Here is an 18,551-nt window from a genome sequence, read left to right on the forward strand (position 1 = left end):
AAAAGTATTTTGAGATTATTATTAAAACATGAATGAAGGAGTCATAAATAATAAAATAAAGAAAAGAAAGGTACCTGTTGAGGAAACCCGTAGCAAACTCTCTGGGAACATAACAAAATAACAACTCTCCACAAGAACAGAAATGTTTTTCTCTAATAACAACTCGTATCCTACCACTAATAAGACCACTTTGAATTCAATTACTGAATTCTCCAACCTTTTCATTTAACTAATAAACATAAAAGACTGAATCGAACCCAATCAAATCCAAACTTAATTTTAATATAACTTGAATAACCGAATTTTAGAATAACTTGAATAATTTTACAACAAATAAATAATTGTAAGAAAGATCTCAAAATTTCAGTTTTGGATTTTATTAAGAACCGGCCAATGAAATTGCTTCTTTTTTTTTGTTGTTGTTTTTTAATTTATGTCATTATCCTGACGCGTTTCCTAATTGGATTTGAGTTTGGTAATTACCATCTGACACCTAATTTGATTTGAATTTGGTAATAAACATCTAACACCTAATTGGATTTGGAATTGGTAATTAACATCTAATACGGCTATAAATATATATAGATCCTCAGCTCTAATTCCAAACTTCAAGAAAACAATTTTGTTTGTTTCGGATTTGTGTAAACAAGTAAAGCAAAACCCTCTGAAATAAACAACTGCCACATGTCTACTAACGTGTCCTTTGTGTCCAGTCTCGCCGCCGTGAAACAAAACCCTCTGAAACGTAAACGCGACGACGAGATCAATGATGCGAAACTCATACTCATGATGGCTATGCACAAAGAAGAAGAGCATACCGAGCCGTCTCCACCATCTTGGGAGCTTCTCTGTCTTGTTGGGCCTTACATGGAGCCTGAAACTCTAGCCGTAGCCTCTTGCGTCTCCCCCACGTGGTCAAAGTGCTTCTCCTCAGAACATCTATGGAAGTCTCTACTAGTCACACGTCATTCTCCTTTCTTCAAAGCCGTCACCAAGGATGAAACTAAGCCGGCCTGGCTATCGTACAAGCGCCTAACATCCGCAGCCGAATCTGCCTCAAAACGCCGCCGCAACAACAAACCCGCGGAGCCCAAGATCTCTCTCTCCGATCTCGTATTCATCGTCCACGTGTCAGCTGGATCAATGGAAACAGTGGTTGTGAAACAGGGGAAGGATCTTGTGTTCGGCTCGAACGAGCGGTTCCAAATCGAGGCTGACGTTAGCGACTCGGGATTCACCGCTGATATGAAGGACGTGCGCATGTCGTGGAGCGTCGCATTAAAGAACTACGAAAGAATCTTCCTAATATCGGATGCTGTCGTGAAGTCACTAGATACTAAGATTGGATGGTTCACCGATGAACTTCCGGCGACAACAAACCGCTACAGCGACGGCAGCAAACTGGTGGGCGACGTGAAGCCAAGTTTTAAAGAGGAGGTTCTTGATAAATTCGTGTTCGCAATGGCAGATTCATACAACTGGAAATCTCTGTTTGTTGACGATGTCTTGAGATATCTCCAATGTTTTCTTGTCGACTAAAAAAAGTTTTCGAGTGTGAGAATTGTTGAGCAAGTAACCTATAGAAGTTTCCAGTATAACTTGTGTCAACAAGTTTCGTTTTAGTGTAGATTTTTTTTTTTTTCTTTTTTCCTGGATTAAGTTTACAAGTAATTAGGGTTTTTGCACTACATATAATACTGTTCTAACACAATAACAAGAAAAAAGTTACTCTGCAATTTACCAAGATGGTGAAATATTTAGATATTTTAGTCTAAATCTTAAGATTTGTTTTAAAAATTGAGTATTTTGGATATATTTGGATAATAATAGGATTATCCGTATTGAGTTTCACGACGTTGAATCTACGCATTCAAGCACTAAACACGCTCGTACTGAGAACACGTGCAACTCTAACAGCTAGGAAGACGCCACATCACACACAACACAGAGTCTCTTCATCCCAAGACAAAAATAGAAAAAATAAACATCTTTACTCTTTTTTTTTTTTTTTTTTTTTTTTTTTTTGTTAAAGATCTTTACTCTTCTTCTCCCACATCGATAGGGTAAACATCTTTGCTTGATCTTTATATTTTATTTGGTCATGTACCCCTAATCTTAAAAAAATTTGTGATAGTTTCTAGATTATCGGATAATCAAATGGCGGCATCAGATGATGTCTCGAATGGTACAACTTCAGTCTCTTCTTTGAATTCTCCTTTTACACAATTCTCTGCTATAAGAAATACTTGTTGTAACTTGTAATCCATGGACAGAGGAAGAAAGACTTGTTATTTAAATGTACATCACAAGTTAGTTTTACCAATCTATTTTAGATCCTGAATTTTATATTACATAAACATTACTTTCTTTGTAGATGAATATGTTTTATTAGGGTTTTGATCGGTCTTAACAAGTCCGTAGTTCGCGTATGTGTTATGACTATTCAGTTAGTTACAATTGCTCGTTTATTACTCGTTGGTAGGTGCAGGTAAAGTAAAAGAGCCGAGGGTAATATCTCCGGGAGGATCTAAGACCGAAGACAGGCAAAGTCACGGTGTACTTGCTAATCAGAATGATACGTGTCAAGATGGTAGAGATCAGCCACGTGGTGATGTGAACATGGAAGCTTCTATATCAGCAGAAGATGTGATTAGAGCTGGAGGTTTTGGTGCTAAAGACGACATTGGAAGCTTCCTTCCTGTGGCGAGTGACTCGACTGACTTTGAGGAAGCAATCCGCTCTGCACGCGACTATGAAGAAGCACAACCGGAGGTTCAAAGACCAGGTCTTGGCTGGCCTACGGAGTAAATCATTGCGTTAGTTGGTCGAATGCTTTTACAGTTCTTGTTAGGTTTGGTTGGATCAATTGTTATGTGTGAAATGTGATGATGGGATAAGGTTGAAAAGATGTTTAAGGTAGAAGACTCTTTGTTTTAATTGCTACATTTTTTATAAAGTTTTTTTTTTGAGTTTGAAAAGCATTCCATATATTTTTAAGATCATCGGTGACTTGAGAAGCTTTCTCTGTTTCTTGCTCTGCTTTTATATATAACAAACGTTTTTATAAGGACTTGTTAAATTATAGTTTTGGAGATAGAGATAGATCCTCTGAAATTGTATCTTTTAACAAAACTTGTTTAAACGAATATCAATATCTTCTTGGTATAGTATAAAAAAATTATATAATGATCAAATTTATATGACAAGGCTTAGTAATAGTTACGACTTGAGATCAATAAGACAATAACTCCCAGTCGATTGTCAAATGTACAAATAGAACTATCTTATTTATTTTATTGTGATTATCATACTTTACCACAAACTGACTTGGTATAGTATATAAAAATTACGTGTAATGTTTTATCCAAGTCGAGGGATTAACATCGAGCAGCAATGAAGGCAAGGTTGCAGGCTTAACGATTGCAGTCGATCGTCCCAAGTCAGTTCCATTAAGTTTCAAAGTAAAGAAAAAAAAGAAAGAAAAGAAAGGTATCTCTTGAGGAAACCCGTAGCAAAGTCTCTGGGAACATAACAAAGTAAGATCTCTCCACATGAAGCGAAATGTTTTGCCAACGCGAGCTCCACATAATAACTTGGAAGCGAAGTGTTATATCCCTCAACGGAAACCGTCATGAAAATGTTAATTGTTCAACAATTTGATTTTGATTGCATGCAGGTGGAGATAAATAATACTATGATCATCATCATCAACGACAACAACCAAAACAAAAAAAAAAAAAAAAGTAAATAGTAATAATAAATTTTTACCGGGGGTTTGGAGCGTCTGCGACACTGTCGTTCAAATCCAGCACTTTCAGACCCTAGAAGGTACAAAAGATCTAATCAGAAAATTCTACTAATCATACTAACCATACCTTTCAGACCCTAAAGGTATAAGTCATACTACTTCATGATCAGAAAACTATTAATTAATTAATTAATTAGTTAATCAAAAAGAGAGAGCGAGTAAGAAAAAAACCCGCCCATAAGTAGAAGAAGAAGAAGAAGATTACTACTTTGATGGCGGATTCTTCCATTGTGATATGTTGACAAGGGAAGCAGAGGTTCCATAGATATAGAGGGATTTAGGTTTGAAGATTTTGTTGTTGTTGTTGTTGTTGTTATTGTTTCTCGTATTTATTCTGGTCACGAACAAACGATTGGGCCTTTAATTTATTTCAGGCCTGCAATAAGCCCATAAACCCCTAATCTTCGTATTTATTACCCAAGACTGAGAGTCCTAACAAACCTTTTTCTTTTTTTCTTCCTCAAGTCAAGTAATTTTTGAATAAATACACTGACTTCTCAAAGATGCGATTACTCTGTTTCTTTCAGTATAGGATCGAATTGGGTCGGCCTGGGTTCCAATTGGGCTTTGCTTTGGAAGAAACAGAGATTGGGTTTATAGTTGGAACGGACCAGTACGGTACGGTGGATTAAGAAAATAACCGGTATGAATTGACTCGATTGAACTATTCGGTTTAGGAAAAAAAATTAATTGTATGAACTGAGGGGAAGTCGGTTCTTCTCTCCGTCTCTCTCTCCAAGTCGCCGCCGATTCTCTTACCGGTGTTTCATCCCGCTCCACCGTCGGTAAGATTCTCGTCAATCTTAATCCAAATAAATAAGTTTTGCTATTTCATACTGTTTTCTTTTATGGAGTAAGGTTGTGGTCTCAATTCATAGAGAATGGGTTAAACTTTGCATAGATGCCTCGGAAGGCCATCAGGGAGAAGAAGATTTTCAAAGTTTCAACCTTTTAGCGTTTTCACCGTTTATGCGTTCTCTTTCGGCCTTTGCGTCAGCGCCTAGACGTAAATTGACTCATCCGGTTATGTCTTTTGGTTAATGAGTACTTAATTAGTAGTAACCAACCTTAGAGATTTTGAGACTTTCTCTATACAAAGCTAGGTGACTTGATGATGAGTATGTCTCATTCTTGACTTTTGTAGATGCAAAGTTCCCTAATTTACCTTATAGAGGGGAAGGATAGACAATTGTTGGTAATTTTCTGGCCGTATTTCTCTTCCCTCTGTTTATATACAAGTTCAAGATGGTGTAGCCGGGGAAGCAATATCTAGTGTCATCTCCCAGTATGTATCTATACATCTTCTTTTTGTTTTTATTTTTTTTTCAGTTTTCCTCCTTGCTCAACCTTGTAGGATTGTGGATTTGATATTTAATCAGACCACGGTGGGAACTGTGGTCAAAGTAGCAGATGATGAGGATGATGCTTTATTTGCTCTTGTCACTGCTCTTTACTTGGCAAGATACAAAGGCTAGTCATGTGAAAATCATCTTTGTTAGGTGACTTTACTTTTATCTATGCTTAATGATCGAATTGAATGTTCAAAGGTGTTTGTTCGCATTTGGTTTTATAACTACTGTATAACTTCTTTGCGTTCAGGACAGTAAGTGCTTTAGAGAGCTAAAAGAGTTTATTCTCAATGTTTGTCCAGAGAATTTATAGCGAGTGATCTAGAACTACTCTTGGAGAAAAAGGAGAAAGATGTTGGTTTACTGGTATATCAAAGAGTGATGAATCTCCCACCGCAACTTCTTCATCGTTACCTATATGATGGATTTTCGATGAAATCTCATGGGCCACTGAAGACGAGGTATGGTCTTTTCAAGATAAATTTTAGGTAAAGTTCTTTACTTATGAGAAATAGTAGTTTAACAGTTTGAAGTTTCGGTTTATATAGTCTACAGAAGAGCTTCGAGGGTCATTCCGCTTCAAGTCATTAAGATTTACAAGGTGTTTTTTGTGTTCCCATAAGATTCTTTTCCGGTTTTTGAATCCTCTTTCTTGTTTTAACAATGTGATGTGGATTCTTGGTTATATAGTTAAAGCATCCCAAACAAAGAAAACCTTGTTGTAGTGAAGACGAACAGGAGGAAACAATATTCCTTAAGCCTGAAGATCAAATTATTCTCGAGGTACTTACCTTCACATTACCTCCTACTCAACTTCCCTTGTGAAAAGAAATCAAAAGTTATACTCTAAACATTTGCTTTGAAATGTATTCAGCTTAGCTCTTGGTCCTTCACATTCCCTATGCACTCGCAGCTTGTTACATCTCAAGAGGTAAGTTCATCTCTTGAATGCCAACATACTTTTGCTGGAATCACAACATAAGTTTGAATACAGTTTTGTTTCTGGTTTGTAATCTTAAAGATTTCGGCTCACGTTGTTTATCGATCTCCGCCAGTTTTGATGAGGCTATTATAGTGCTAAGGTTTTGTTGTTCTACGACTTTCCTCCCCTGCATGTCACTGGAACTGAGACAGTACCTATTAGTTTTTCTTTTGCTAAAGGGTTTATCTGAAAATGATTCTTAATTGCAAGAGTTGTATAGACTTGGAGTTTAGTTAAATATAGAGGTAGATTAGATCTTGGAGAAACAAAATGCACGAGCTTGTGTGAACTTTTTGTATTTTACCTTTTGAAACTCAAATGAGATATTTTCAAAAGATGAACACAGTAATGTTGACAAAAAAAATACTCAAGTATGTGTGTGGTGGATCACGCCCCCTAGAGGAATACAGTAAAACAATGTGAATATACTTCGCATATACATAAAATGATCTCAAATCGGGAAGAAAGGCAAAAAAATACTTCTTCTATTTCTTATTTAGAAATTCAATAAAATGATCTTTTCTGGTTGAAAAAATAATATCCACATTAGTGGAGTTTGATATCCAAAAAAAAAAATGTTTTGTCATTTTAACAAAAAAAATGTTCCAATTTTACATTATATTTAGTAATATGGATATTATTTTTCCAACAAAAAAAATCAGGGTATAAAATTTCCAAATAAAAAATAGATAAGATATTTTTTGGTTTTTTTTTCATCTCAAATCTATATAGCAGAAATTTTCCAGCTAGGTTGTGTAAATCAGAACCAAGATTGTGAACAGTAAGTGAGTGATTGTTGTTATCTACTCTCTTCCTCAACCCTTGACTCTCCCAAAGGACAATTTTTTTGTGATATTTTACTTTGGTTGCAAATATAAGACTCTTCCAGAAGAAAATTCTTTGCAGCTTGCATAATACAAAGTTAAATTGCAAAAGAGAAAGAAGATAACAAAACAAAACAAAAAAGTGTAAAGTGATGCATTTTTTTTGCAGCTTTCGGAGTACAAAAGCATCGCAGAAGAAGCTCCTTCCGGTGCAAAGATAATTTTTATAAAATAAACATATAACTTATTTTTTGTACTTTACTCACTCATCAATTGATTTTGAAATGAAAATTAAAAAATTAACTCAATATTATATCATGTAAACACGCGTTGTAACTATCCAAAAACACCCAAAAGATTCGGAAAAAAATACTCAAGAACTTAAACAAAAAAAAAAGGATTGATCGAAAATCCTATATATATATATAGGAGGTTTTTGACTTCTTGTAACATACATCATTAGTCATAGAAATTTTATTGATTTTTTTTTAAAAAATATATATATTTGAATCTACTTATTTTTATCTATATCATTGAGTTTACTTTGTCTACATGTATGTCGAGATGTACTTCATCACCACTTTATGTTGTTTACTCCTCGTGAGTAACATTAACACATGAGAGGGGACCTAGCACATATATATGAATATGAAGCGCACATTCAAGCACACAAACATAAACCATACGAGGATCAAAAACCTTAACACATGAAAGGGGACCTAGCACGACTCCTCGACACGTTTACCAATCAAATTTAGACAGCCTTTATATACACAAAGCCCTGAATATTTAAAAGATTAGAATCTTCATGTTTATACGAAGAACCAGTGGACTCGGTCCAAGGGTTAGTATGTTTTTTTTGGCCATCTTGTTATTACACGAAACATCAAACATGACGGGTCGTCTCTTTTAATCGTAAGGTTATTGCATGTTGGTTTGTCCTCGTGATTCGTTCTAAATCGAAGTATGGCGGCTAATAATTTCCACTGATGGTTAATCACCAGGTTTGCGGCTTCGTACCGGTGAAATAGAAGATGTTAATGTACTTTAAAATCTATGTACCGGTAGATTTAATTCTTTAGTTAATGTCTGATTTGAAAGATGTGATTTATATGTGTACCGTGAAAATTAAAATGAAAGAAAAAAAGTGCTCGTGTAAAAGTAGGAGGAAGTCATTACTTGTGACAAGACTTGAATTTGTGTAAATTATAGATCATTTAGTGAGTAGTGAGTACTAATTAAAAAAGATTGTACATCCATATAATAAATTAATATACTTACGAAAAAGAAAAAAAATAAGGTGAGCTAACACATTTATTTTTGGGCGAAGTATATTTAGATGTGGCAAAAAATTTGAGTGAAATGAGGGATGATGGAACAGAACAGAGAGTACGTGTTGATTTGTTATTACAAGGGCCACCCATTTTAAGAATAAACCTACTATCAGAAAAATGTGTTTCACTTTTGGAAAAATACTTAACCATGAAAACAACTATAAGTAGCTAAACACAACACAGTCACACTATGTCTTACTGAAGCCCTAACACTCTATAATGTTTTAGTTCAAAAATGATTCATATCCTAATGCTGACACCATTTTTGGGAATGAATCATTTCTCATTATTAGGGAATGGAACAGAGCCGGTGTTGAATATGTAATAACACCTAACGAGGGGCCAGTCGTTTTATAAATAAACATATGTACTAATAATAATAAAATGTGTTTTACTTTTGGAAAAATATTAGGCTATGAAAATAACCACAAGTGGCTAAACACAACACATGCACATTATGTCTTACTGGAGCCCTAAGACTCTATATAATATTCTACTAGTTCACAGTGCCTTTTTCAGGCAAATCCTAAGGTGTTTGCATGCCCTTGATTTGGTAGTCAATCCATTTGCCTACGTAGGTGTACTGTATATATGTACTAGATGTATATACATCTTTTTATATACCTTTTTCTGTTTTTTAGTTTAATATTTGAAGGGAACATTGTAGTAAATTAATAATTAGGCTTGAGAAATTTGGACTCAAAATCTATGGAAGCAATAACTGCTTTAGATTTGGTTATGACACATCCATGTGCAGATAACCCTTATCCTTTCCAATTCGTAATCTATAGCTACGATAGTAAATTTAAGATATAGAGATTTCATATATGTATCAACCATCGTTTCTTTATATAAAAAGAGTATTTTTCATTCTAGATAAATTGAAAAATTAGCAAGTAAATAAATAAATTTAAAATTTGGATTTAAATAAAATTGAAAACAAACTTTAATGATTTTGTAGATTTGGTTACTTCTAAGTTCTAAGTTCGAATGCACACTAAAACCAAAAACCAATAAATAGTCAGATCAATTTTGCTTTCACTATCCTTAGGCAAAAATAAAGTAGAATAATTGAAACCATAATTAAACTAAACGTCGACTTCAATCGAAGCATTGAACTGGAACGAAGAGATGATTATATAATATTTGCTAAAGTTCATAAACAAGAATCCAAACTATGTATATACGAACAATCTAACAAAATCCAGACAAGTTATAGTAGTATTTTGCTAGATTTTTTTTATATATGATTGGGAATATATATACATGTAACGAACAGTTCGGTCGGCGTTGAGGATAGATAATTGTAACAGTACTTAGCAGCTAACCATACAATTAGTGACACGTGGCCTCTCTTGAGTTTACCGTTGAAAGAATTATTTTCCACTTGCATATCTCAAACATGCATAGGTCTATCTATCATACATGCCGTACTATACTATCGACACCCAAAAATGGCCAACCCATTTTCTCAAATTATTTTCTCCATTTGAACACTGAATGCTAATCTTCGTTGTTGTTAATCATATATTGCTACGCAGAGAAAGGTAATTTTTTGTATAAATATTACATATTGTAAGCAATTTAATGATTAAAAGAGTTTGTAATATAATGGTTATTCGGTTGAATATAATTATGTTTCCTTTAAACTCATGTCGATATACCAATAACTCGTACAATACCAAACAATGAACACATGGAAAATACAGAAATGATAGTATGATCGCCGAGTAAGAGCATGTGCATTGGTGTAGGACAAATTTTGGTCCCTCAAATATATTAATCTTATTTTCAGAGTTTCTTAAGTTTGCATGTGCATTGGTGTAGGACAAAGTTTGGTCCCTCAAATTATATTAACCAAATGGATGTTCAAGATAGTCTAGAGTATTCTACATGTGTATAAATGATAGTTAAACCACATGGGAAACACTGTCTCTCCGCCCTTTTGAACATTGGACAAGTACATCAATACAGTGGAGATCCAATGACCACCGAGCTCTAGATTGGCCTGATCGTGAAAGTAGTCAACATGCCCTGAAGCCTTGAGAACAGCCTCAGGTGTGACACTGGGGCATTCAATTTCCAGCATATGCTCCTCATAAACGAAGTGCTGTAAAAAACACAAACATAGAGAAAAATCAAGATCAAAGTAAAAATAAACAAAATATTGTGTAAGTAAGTGAATAAATGAATGAATGATGCTTACTTACTTCACGCCAAAATTTGAGGATATTATTCTTAAGAGCGAAGCCAGGAGGACCGTAATCGTAAAAACCAGAGACACCACCGTAAATCTTGAAAGAAGGGAGGTAGAAAGAACGCCGCAGGAGAGTGTTCTACAAGGTTTGTCGGAAAATTTCACGGTCGTTTCCGGAGCTGAGCTGAGCCGGTTGTTGTTGTTCGGTAGGAGCGTCCATGGGTATGTGAACAACGGTGCGGGTTTGGAATCTACCATTAAACATTTTCAAAGAGACTTTCATCAATGACTGAAAGAAAGCTGCTTGCTAAATGATCTAAGTAACAAAACGTAATCCAGATTAACTTGGTCGTGACACAATACTACACACACTGATGATCAACTTGGTGACACAGTAAAATAATTGCTCAGACTTAAAGCCTCAAGTTTCTCTAGTCCCATATTGGAATTAACAATTCGAGACCAAACCAAACCAGCAAACAAACACAAATCGAGACATGAGAGAATCTACACAATGCACAAAACGATATAATCTTTTGCCAAGTTTAAAACAAACACCCCAAAATGATCTAAGTAAGTAACAAACGTACCTTGTGAGTAATTAACTGGTTCTGCTGCAATGGATTCGAAACTCTGTAGCTAGAGATGATTGTACTGTTCCCTAAAGTGTTGACAAACAGAACAAAAAACCCAGAAACGAAAGATTAAAAGACAAGACAAGACAACCCCAACTCTCGTTAAATTATCAATCAATCTCACAGTCTGATGGGTACAAACCTGGTTGCAACTAAAAAGAGTCGACACTTTAGCAGAAATCTTAGGAGAAATCTAATCGCTGCCGCCGATGTTTAACCGATGAAAGATCTCAAGTCAGGAGCTTGATGAACAGAGGAAGCTGAATCAATCAGGAACAAGCGAGACGATTTCAACGGCGGCGTTGATGAGACGAGAGAGATACACTATCGGAAGAGTAAGAGAAATCGAGGAGAGACTTACGAGAGGAAATCAAACCGAAGAAGAAGAAGGGAGACGAATTAGAGAAGAACGGCAGAGATGTAGCACACGCTGCCACGTGTAGCGAAGGACGGAGATAAATACGTCCCTTTTTAAGGAACGTCCCTTTGATAATTGGCGAATTTCTATTTAAATTTAATAATTTTATACTGAAGGACGCAGCAAAGGAACGCTGCTGCCCATGCTCTAAGAAGAGAGGATCCTGTTTTAGAGGGTCATCAAGGTCTTGTCACTTTGACCAGAACAAAAAAAAAGAGAGTCTTCTCCGTTATTATAACTATTGTTTTTTTTTTATTTTCCGTATTTCCACATTTATCATATTATAAAGTTCACTTCGTATGATGTGACCTATCATCAAGCCATGTATGTATGTATTATAAGGAGGATTTATGCTTCAACAATTTAGATTTTATTAATTACTAAGACTTGTGCGGTGGTGGATGCTATAAACATGATATGCAATTTAGATTTTATCGTGATTGTATCGTTATCAACACTTCTGTTTTTTAAATTGATATATTGAGTTTATAAAATTGGTTAACGAAAAAATCTCTAATAGTGACCATTAGATTATATCCTTAACATGGAAGTGGATTTTAGCACATAAGTAGAATAGATTAGTTTGTATAATAAATATATACATATATTTTTTGGGTAATAAAATATTTATTTGAAAAATAAAACAACACGTTTATCAAACCACAATATTATATTTTTATAGATTAAATAGATATTTCAGATATTACTCAAGCTTTATTCAAAGTACGGAAATTCATAACATAAATAAACACGTGATTACAAATTTTATCCAACTGTTTTTTTTTTTTTTTTGCGTTTGATGGACATTAGTGAAACTAGCGTTTGCGAGCTGCTGTTTCTCTTTGTGCGTTAAAGAAGACAGCCGCAACAGGGAGACCGAGATCGTACTCGACCGCAAATTTACGAGTGTTGAAGTGATCTCGCGAAGGGATATTGGGGAAGATAACACGTCTTTGCTTCTGCTTGAACAGAACAAACACAAACCTATGTATCCCTATGCTTGGCCTTGGCAATTCATAGCTCACCACCTCTTTTCCTATATTTGAATGCAAATCTTTATTTATATTTAACATTAATATATATAATATTCTATATAATTCAAGATTTATGACGAGGCCTTACCAAATGTAGCATCTGTTGTACCGGGAATGTTTGTAACGAGCCTATTGAAACGTTCAACAAATTAATGAATTAAAAAAAAAAAAAATTAACTAGGGTTTTAAAATTAAAGAAGTATTGATATAGCAATTCATATGGGATATGGGCCCCAAGTTATAAACAGGAAAGTAAAGAAACGTACCAGTGCAGGTGTTCTTTTAGAAAGGGGTCACTAGGACCTGGAACATCTGGGTCTATCATCACCTGTTTTGCATTTCAGTTGAGTTTTTACCATCAATAACAAAAAAGGTAAAAAATGGAATTGATTATAACTAATGGTATAGTTTATAAAATCATTATACTGTCCCTAAATCTTTTCCCCAAGGAGTCAGAAAATGGAAAACATTTAAGAGGAAAAGGAAGTGAACAGTTTGATATGTTTTGGAAAAAACCAGCAACCCCAACATTTTGATTTATATATATAAATATACATACCAAGGTGAAGAAGGATCTCAGATCACCACCATAGATCTCAACTCTAGGCTTGGAGGAGACAGAGGAAGGAAAGAGCTCATGGCCATTGGAGACTTGCTTCTTGTTATAACTCACATTCATCTTAGTTGTTGGAGTGAAGAAATCAAGAACATCTCCTAGCACTCTCCCCAGTATCAATGGCTCTATCACTCTAGTTCCCATATTCTCCATTTTCTTTGGTTAAGTTTCTTTCTCTTACTATATTTAATTGTGGGTTTAAGTGAACTTAGAGAAGAAAAAAAAGAGAGAGGTTTGTAGTGATGTGGAGACAAAGAAGGCGACCAAGACGTCTATTTATAGGGCTTTTCCAACTTAGAGAGAGACAGAAGAGAGAGAGAGAGAGAGAGAGAGAGAGATTAGGGGCAACCTAAAAGATTAATAGACATGAATTCCTAATAATTACGTGTTCTAACCTCACTTTTTCACTTCTCAATTTTTTGTTTGTTTAAACATTAAGTTACTAACGGCCTCATCTTTTAAGCGACTGACTTAAGGTGACTTAAAAATTATAAATTTAAGAAATATTAATACTATTGAACATAACCATGATAGTGTTTTTATAAATAATTTATTAAATATACAGTGTTCAATAGATTTCAATAACTACATATTTTGTGAAGTGTTAAAAAAACAATGATTTGAAAATATTTTTGTAGATAGAGGCCATTCTTGAGGTTTTTTTATTCATTATTTGAGTGCTTCAGTAACATTGTCATATCACGGTTTCAACCCCTATCTCTGACCATAACTTTATATATGAACCAAATCGCTAGATAATAGTCAATAATTGAGTTCACTAATCTATAGAATCCTAAAATCTTTTGAGTCACCAAGAACAAAAATCACTGGAGCCCAAAATTCGACAAAACTCGTAGGTAGCTAGACATCTCGGCGAATAAATTAATTCTAAGAGCTATAATTTACTCATTGGTCCATGAATTCAAAAATAATTTTCACTAGAAAATTTGATTGGCCAAGAGAATTAAGGAATTTGTTATATTAACAGTGTCATCGTACTTTGATTCTATTTACAACTGCGGATAAAATTATTGCTCAAAGGTCATTTCACTGTCGTAAGATGGGAGTTTTTGTCCTTTTGCATTATTAATGAAACTAATCAAAATTAACTTTAGTTACTATTGTTAAGGCATTAATCATATATTATACAAAACAAAGGCATAGTACTTAAATACAGTATATATACATATATGGACGAAGGCGTCGTGTAATAAAGTGGTAAAAAAATCAAATAAATTTTGCATTGTCAACTAAAAACGAGAAGAACAAAAAGAAGCAAATCACTCGAGGTTAAAAGAGAAAAAAATATCGCAGATTTGGGCCTCCTTGCTCGTGGAACGACAACGCATTGTCGAATTGATTCTATAGATGAAAATCTTATCTATAGAAATCAGTAAATCCTCCTTATACATGGCTTCTCTGTATAATTTGGTTACAAAACCTTAGAATTTTCTGAACTTTTTTACGAACACATATTTTTTAATCATAATCTGAAATACCTTAAGTGTGATGAAAATAACAAAATCCCTAGACAAATTATTTTATTAAAAAAAAAACACGAAAGGTTTTGTGGAATATAATTCCTATTATGGGTTCTCCACTAAATGATAAATTAATTTAATTTCTTAATAGAAGTAAGTCTTGATTGATACTTTATTCAAATTGGGTAATTAATCAGAGAATAAAGGCACAAAGCAAAATAGATAAACTTATTATAAACCTGATCACATCATTCACATAAGACAAATTCTCCAACAAGAAAAGAGAAACAACATCAAGGCGTTCAATTTTAGACAAGTAGACAAACGTATCAATTAGTTTAGAAAGCTTAATCCAAAAGAAGTAGCAACAACTCAGACCAATCTCCAAATGTTCAACTACAACGAACAAAGCCGGTTTACGAAAACCCAAGTATGGGAAGCGTTAGTCACTTTAGTGACAACGTAGTAGGATGTTACTGATTGGTTTAAACTGACCCGTTTCAAGTCGAAACTCACTGCAGGGCTAAGATCAAGGTCAGCCTCAAAACGGACCAGGATAAAAGAAAAGGATTTGTGATGAGGTATGAGATATCTGGTTTGAAAAACTACTTTGAAGCCTATCATTTTTAGGCTTGTAGATTGACCTATAGCAGAGTTAGGTTGATGCATTATTTTTAGTTGTCTCTAGACGCATTTTGGAGGGTTTGGACTAGGTTAAGCCGGACCAGTCAGTTAGCAGCACAAATGTACAATATTCTTCTTTGTATCCAGGACTTTGGCTGATCCGTTGCTGGCAAAACTCAAGAACTAGTTTACCTTGGTTTGGATTGAACAAAATGGAGGAGATGCAGAACAAATTCTTGAAGTGAGTGATCAATATGTCTATCACATTTCTGACCATATCGAAAAAAGGTAACAGATTTGGAATAACAAAACAACCAGGAACACTTACAAATCCAGCAATTGTCTTAAAGACACAACAAAATTCATAATCACTAATCCAATAAGAGAAAGCAAAAGACAAATAGCCAAAATGTTTTCTTGATTCTGGTTTGTAGAGTAGTAGGAAGAAGATCAACGGAGTCTTCTGGCTTCTCTCTCAGACTCGAGCAAGGTTAAGATATCACCTTCCCTCACTGGTCCTTTAACATTCCTCATGATGTAACGATCAGAGTCAGTGAACTTGACTCGAACCTGAGTGACCTGACCCCTGGAACCAGTCCTACCCATGACCTTAACCACCACAGCGTGCTTAATCTGAGAATCCATTCTGATAGAGAATAATAGACCAACCAAGAAGAACATTTAACATGATAAATTCACACAGCACACCAATGAAATGCATACAAAATCAGCAGCAAACAATACATAGTTTCATGTTAAGCAATCAAACTTTACAGAAGAATTAAGAATAACTTGTTACAGAAGCTAGGGATTGAATTATGTATCTAACAAAACAGAGGATAATTCTAATGACACAGATTCGATTCAACACAGAGTTAACCGAGAAAATAATGGTACGAGATTGCAATCGATTTCCCAGATGATACAACAGATAAGATTCGGTGAGCAAATGAAGAGAAACCTGTAGACGAAGGCTGACGGCGGAGAGAGGCAAAAACCCTAATTTTCCCAGAGACGCAAGAATGAGGGATTCCTTTTGATTTTTATAGGCCTGCTTAATTTCGGTACTCGGGTTTTCAATAACCGAATCGGTTCAGCTATTTTTTCAGTTTTATTTTCCCAGCCGGTTTGATTTGGATTGCACAAATCCATTTATGCCTTTGTATAAATTATTTATGGCGTTCACTTACATCATCTATTAGTCCAATTCTTTTTTTTTCCTTCTTCTTTTCATTGGTTTAAATTACACTGTTAGAATGTCCAAAAAAAAAAAAAATTACACTGTTATAGTCTTTTCATAAAGTTATACGATTGGTTCTATAACCTGTTGCAATTTTAAATTAGTATGGGTATTACTGTACCTTTTTTGTAGAGCATAGATGTATGTCTGTTTGACCAGAAACCAAATATTTATTTGTCTTTCCAAAAATTATAGTTAAGTTATTCAATTTTAGGATAAGTTTATAAAAACATTACATGAAATTTTTGACTTTAGATTTACCAAAAATGCTTTAACCAAATCTGCTCGAGGAATACTCATATCGCATTACACAAGGTTCAAAAGAAAACACCCTTCGATTCTTCTACTAAGAAATGTCTGCACGATCAAGCATATCAATCAAAGTCATTTTTCTTGGAAACCTAGGAGGAAGCCTCAAGATCATAGCATCTTCAATGTCAATAGGAAGATGAGTGGCAACAATCACAATCCCTCCCTTTTTCCTATGCTCTGCAATGATATACTCAAGCAATCTAACTCCTTCATCATCCAAAGCAACTGATGGTTCGTCCAAAAGCCAAATCGGTCGGTCGATAGCGAGGAGCCTTGCAAGTTGCAACCTTTTCCTCTGACCCATTGACAACATTCTTGACTTCTCTTTCACCAACCTCCCTAAACCCATTAGCTCCAATGCCGGTTGTGCTTTGCCGATTTTATTCTCGAGAAGCTCAAACCATTGGACATTGTCGAGTACAGTGAATCTCTCTTTGATGGCGTCTTTTAAAGAGATCCAGTTGAGTTGGAGTTTGTACTGTTGGAAGATTCCCGATTGAGTTATGTCGTGACCGTTCCAGAGGATTTCTCCAGCAGACGGTTTTGAGAATCCGGCTAACATTCTCAAGAAGGTTGATTTACCGGATCCGTTGGTTCCAGTTAAGACAAGTGCACCACCGTCATGAAGAGATACGTTCACATGTCTTAGAATCTGCTGCGCGTTTCTCATACAAGAGACGTTTTGAAGAAGAAGCCGCGGGATTTGAGGCCTCCTGATGGACATTGTTGGGAGAGATGATATTTCACACCCGTATCTGAAGGAAACATAGCCATTAGAGTAAATCATCTATGAACAAAAAAGGCAAACGAATTGTGTACAATTTAAGTTCAGAAACAGGATTGATCATAGAAGATATGAGTGCTAAATCTATGTCTAAAGAAACAGAGCAGCCATTAAGACTTAAAAAGTGTGCAAATCTATAAACAAAAGCTTTACGAATAGTATAGCTTAACTTCAGATACTGGACTGATCAACACAGGACAATTAATATTCACCGGTTATGCAAAACACAGTTTTTTTCTAAGATCACCACATATATAATAATTAAACAATGCAGTGGCGAAGTACACATGAATCCGAGTGGTAGAGATTCTAAGATCAAAACTTGAGTTGCAGATCCTAAAGGTGGAGACCATTCCGTAAATTTTACAGAATAATTAGTAAGAAACTAGAGAACTGGAACCTAAAGTTGAGAGCTGATTTTAAAGAACGCGATTCAATTATAGACGGATCACAAGGTCGGATAAAAAAGACAGATCAAACCGACCACAGTTTCGTAAAGAACCCTAGCTTTAGATATGTACAGACAGCTCAGAAATCAAAAAGAGAAATAAGAAGGAAATCTACAGATAAAATCTCAGATAAGAACTATTCAAAGACAAAGACACAAACTTTCGTAAAACCAATGATCTCAAGATAAAACCCATATTCACAAAATGAACTTCATACCTGAAAAAAATCGAACCAGGAGAGAGTGATTGAAGAAGAAGATGCGATTCCGAGAAAGTGAAATGGTCGATTTTGCAGAGAAGAGGATTCTCTTTGGTTTGGTTTAGGGTTTGTCGTTTTGATAACCGACCGTGAATTTTATGATCAAACCAATAAATTTGTCGGCTCACCTACGGGATCAATCTAATTCAACTGGTCCAACCCGGTTTAGTCTTTTTTTTTTAATTTCTTTTCCAAAAATCAGAAC

General features: G+C 34.9%; 5 protein-coding genes and 1 pseudogene across 7 annotated transcripts; 3 read left to right on the plus strand and 3 right to left on the minus strand.

Annotated features, from left to right (window-relative positions):
* Positions 1-411: 411 nt before the first annotated feature.
* On the plus strand, positions 412-1,744 carry LOC147929104 (putative F-box protein At5g04010). Its single transcript, XM_087481808.1, has one exon. It carries the CDS (start codon positions 685-687, stop codon positions 1,537-1,539), a length of 855 nt encoding a protein of 284 aa, XP_087337934.1. The 5' UTR covers positions 412-684; the 3' UTR covers positions 1,540-1,744.
* Positions 1,745-2,001: 257 nt separating this feature from the next.
* LOC109128488 (uncharacterized) lies at positions 2,002-2,978 on the plus strand. Of its 2 annotated transcripts, XM_087481809.1 has the most exons (3): positions 2,024-2,063; positions 2,135-2,185; positions 2,483-2,978. In XM_087481809.1, the coding sequence occupies exons 2-3, from the start codon at positions 2,158-2,160 to the stop codon at positions 2,806-2,808; spliced, it is 354 nt and encodes a 117-aa protein (XP_087337935.1). In that variant the 5' UTR covers positions 2,024-2,063; positions 2,135-2,157; the 3' UTR covers positions 2,809-2,978. The 2 variants fall into 2 exon arrangements, with proteins under 2 accessions (XP_087337936.1, XP_087337935.1); XM_087481810.1 differs by having other exon boundaries at positions 2,002-2,185; positions 2,489-2,978.
* Positions 2,979-4,698: 1,720 nt separating this feature from the next.
* LOC104737824 (protein BCCIP homolog) lies at positions 4,699-6,474 on the plus strand (annotated as a pseudogene). The gene is made up of 7 exons (XR_015578560.1): positions 4,699-4,844; positions 5,048-5,282; positions 5,413-5,618; positions 5,706-5,758; positions 5,848-5,940; positions 6,032-6,088; positions 6,179-6,474. The product of XR_015578560.1 is annotated as a protein BCCIP homolog (transcript).
* Positions 6,475-12,198: 5,724 nt separating this feature from the next.
* LOC104734406 (protein TERMINAL FLOWER 1-like) lies at positions 12,199-13,539 on the minus strand. Its single transcript, XM_010453977.2, has 4 exons — positions 13,141-13,539; positions 12,848-12,909; positions 12,670-12,710; positions 12,199-12,583 (listed from the first exon to the last, which is right to left on the minus strand). The coding sequence occupies exons 1-4, from the start codon at positions 13,348-13,350 to the stop codon at positions 12,363-12,365; spliced, it is 534 nt and encodes a 177-aa protein (XP_010452279.1). The 5' UTR covers positions 13,351-13,539; the 3' UTR covers positions 12,199-12,362.
* A 2,005-nt stretch (positions 13,540-15,544) lies between these two features.
* Positions 15,545-16,375, minus strand: LOC147929105 (small ribosomal subunit protein eS28z/eS28y). The gene is made up of 2 exons (XM_087480390.1): positions 16,264-16,375; positions 15,545-15,948 (listed from the first exon to the last, which is right to left on the minus strand). Exon 2 carries the CDS (start codon positions 15,945-15,947, stop codon positions 15,753-15,755), a length of 195 nt encoding a protein of 64 aa, XP_087336516.1. The 5' UTR covers position 15,948; positions 16,264-16,375; the 3' UTR covers positions 15,545-15,752.
* Positions 16,376-16,711: 336 nt separating this feature from the next.
* Positions 16,712-18,409, minus strand: LOC104734408 (ABC transporter I family member 1). The gene is made up of 2 exons (XM_010453978.3): positions 18,305-18,409; positions 16,712-17,609 (listed from the first exon to the last, which is right to left on the minus strand). Exon 2 carries the CDS (start codon positions 17,576-17,578, stop codon positions 16,889-16,891), a length of 690 nt encoding a protein of 229 aa, XP_010452280.1. The 5' UTR covers positions 17,579-17,609; positions 18,305-18,409; the 3' UTR covers positions 16,712-16,888.
* Between the last annotated feature and the right edge of the window lie 142 nt (positions 18,410-18,551).

Source organism: Camelina sativa, chromosome 13 (assembly GCF_030686135.1).
Source record: "Camelina sativa cultivar CO46 ecotype springtype chromosome 13, ASM3068613v1".
Classification (NCBI taxonomy): domain Eukaryota; kingdom Viridiplantae; phylum Streptophyta; class Magnoliopsida; order Brassicales; family Brassicaceae; genus Camelina; species Camelina sativa.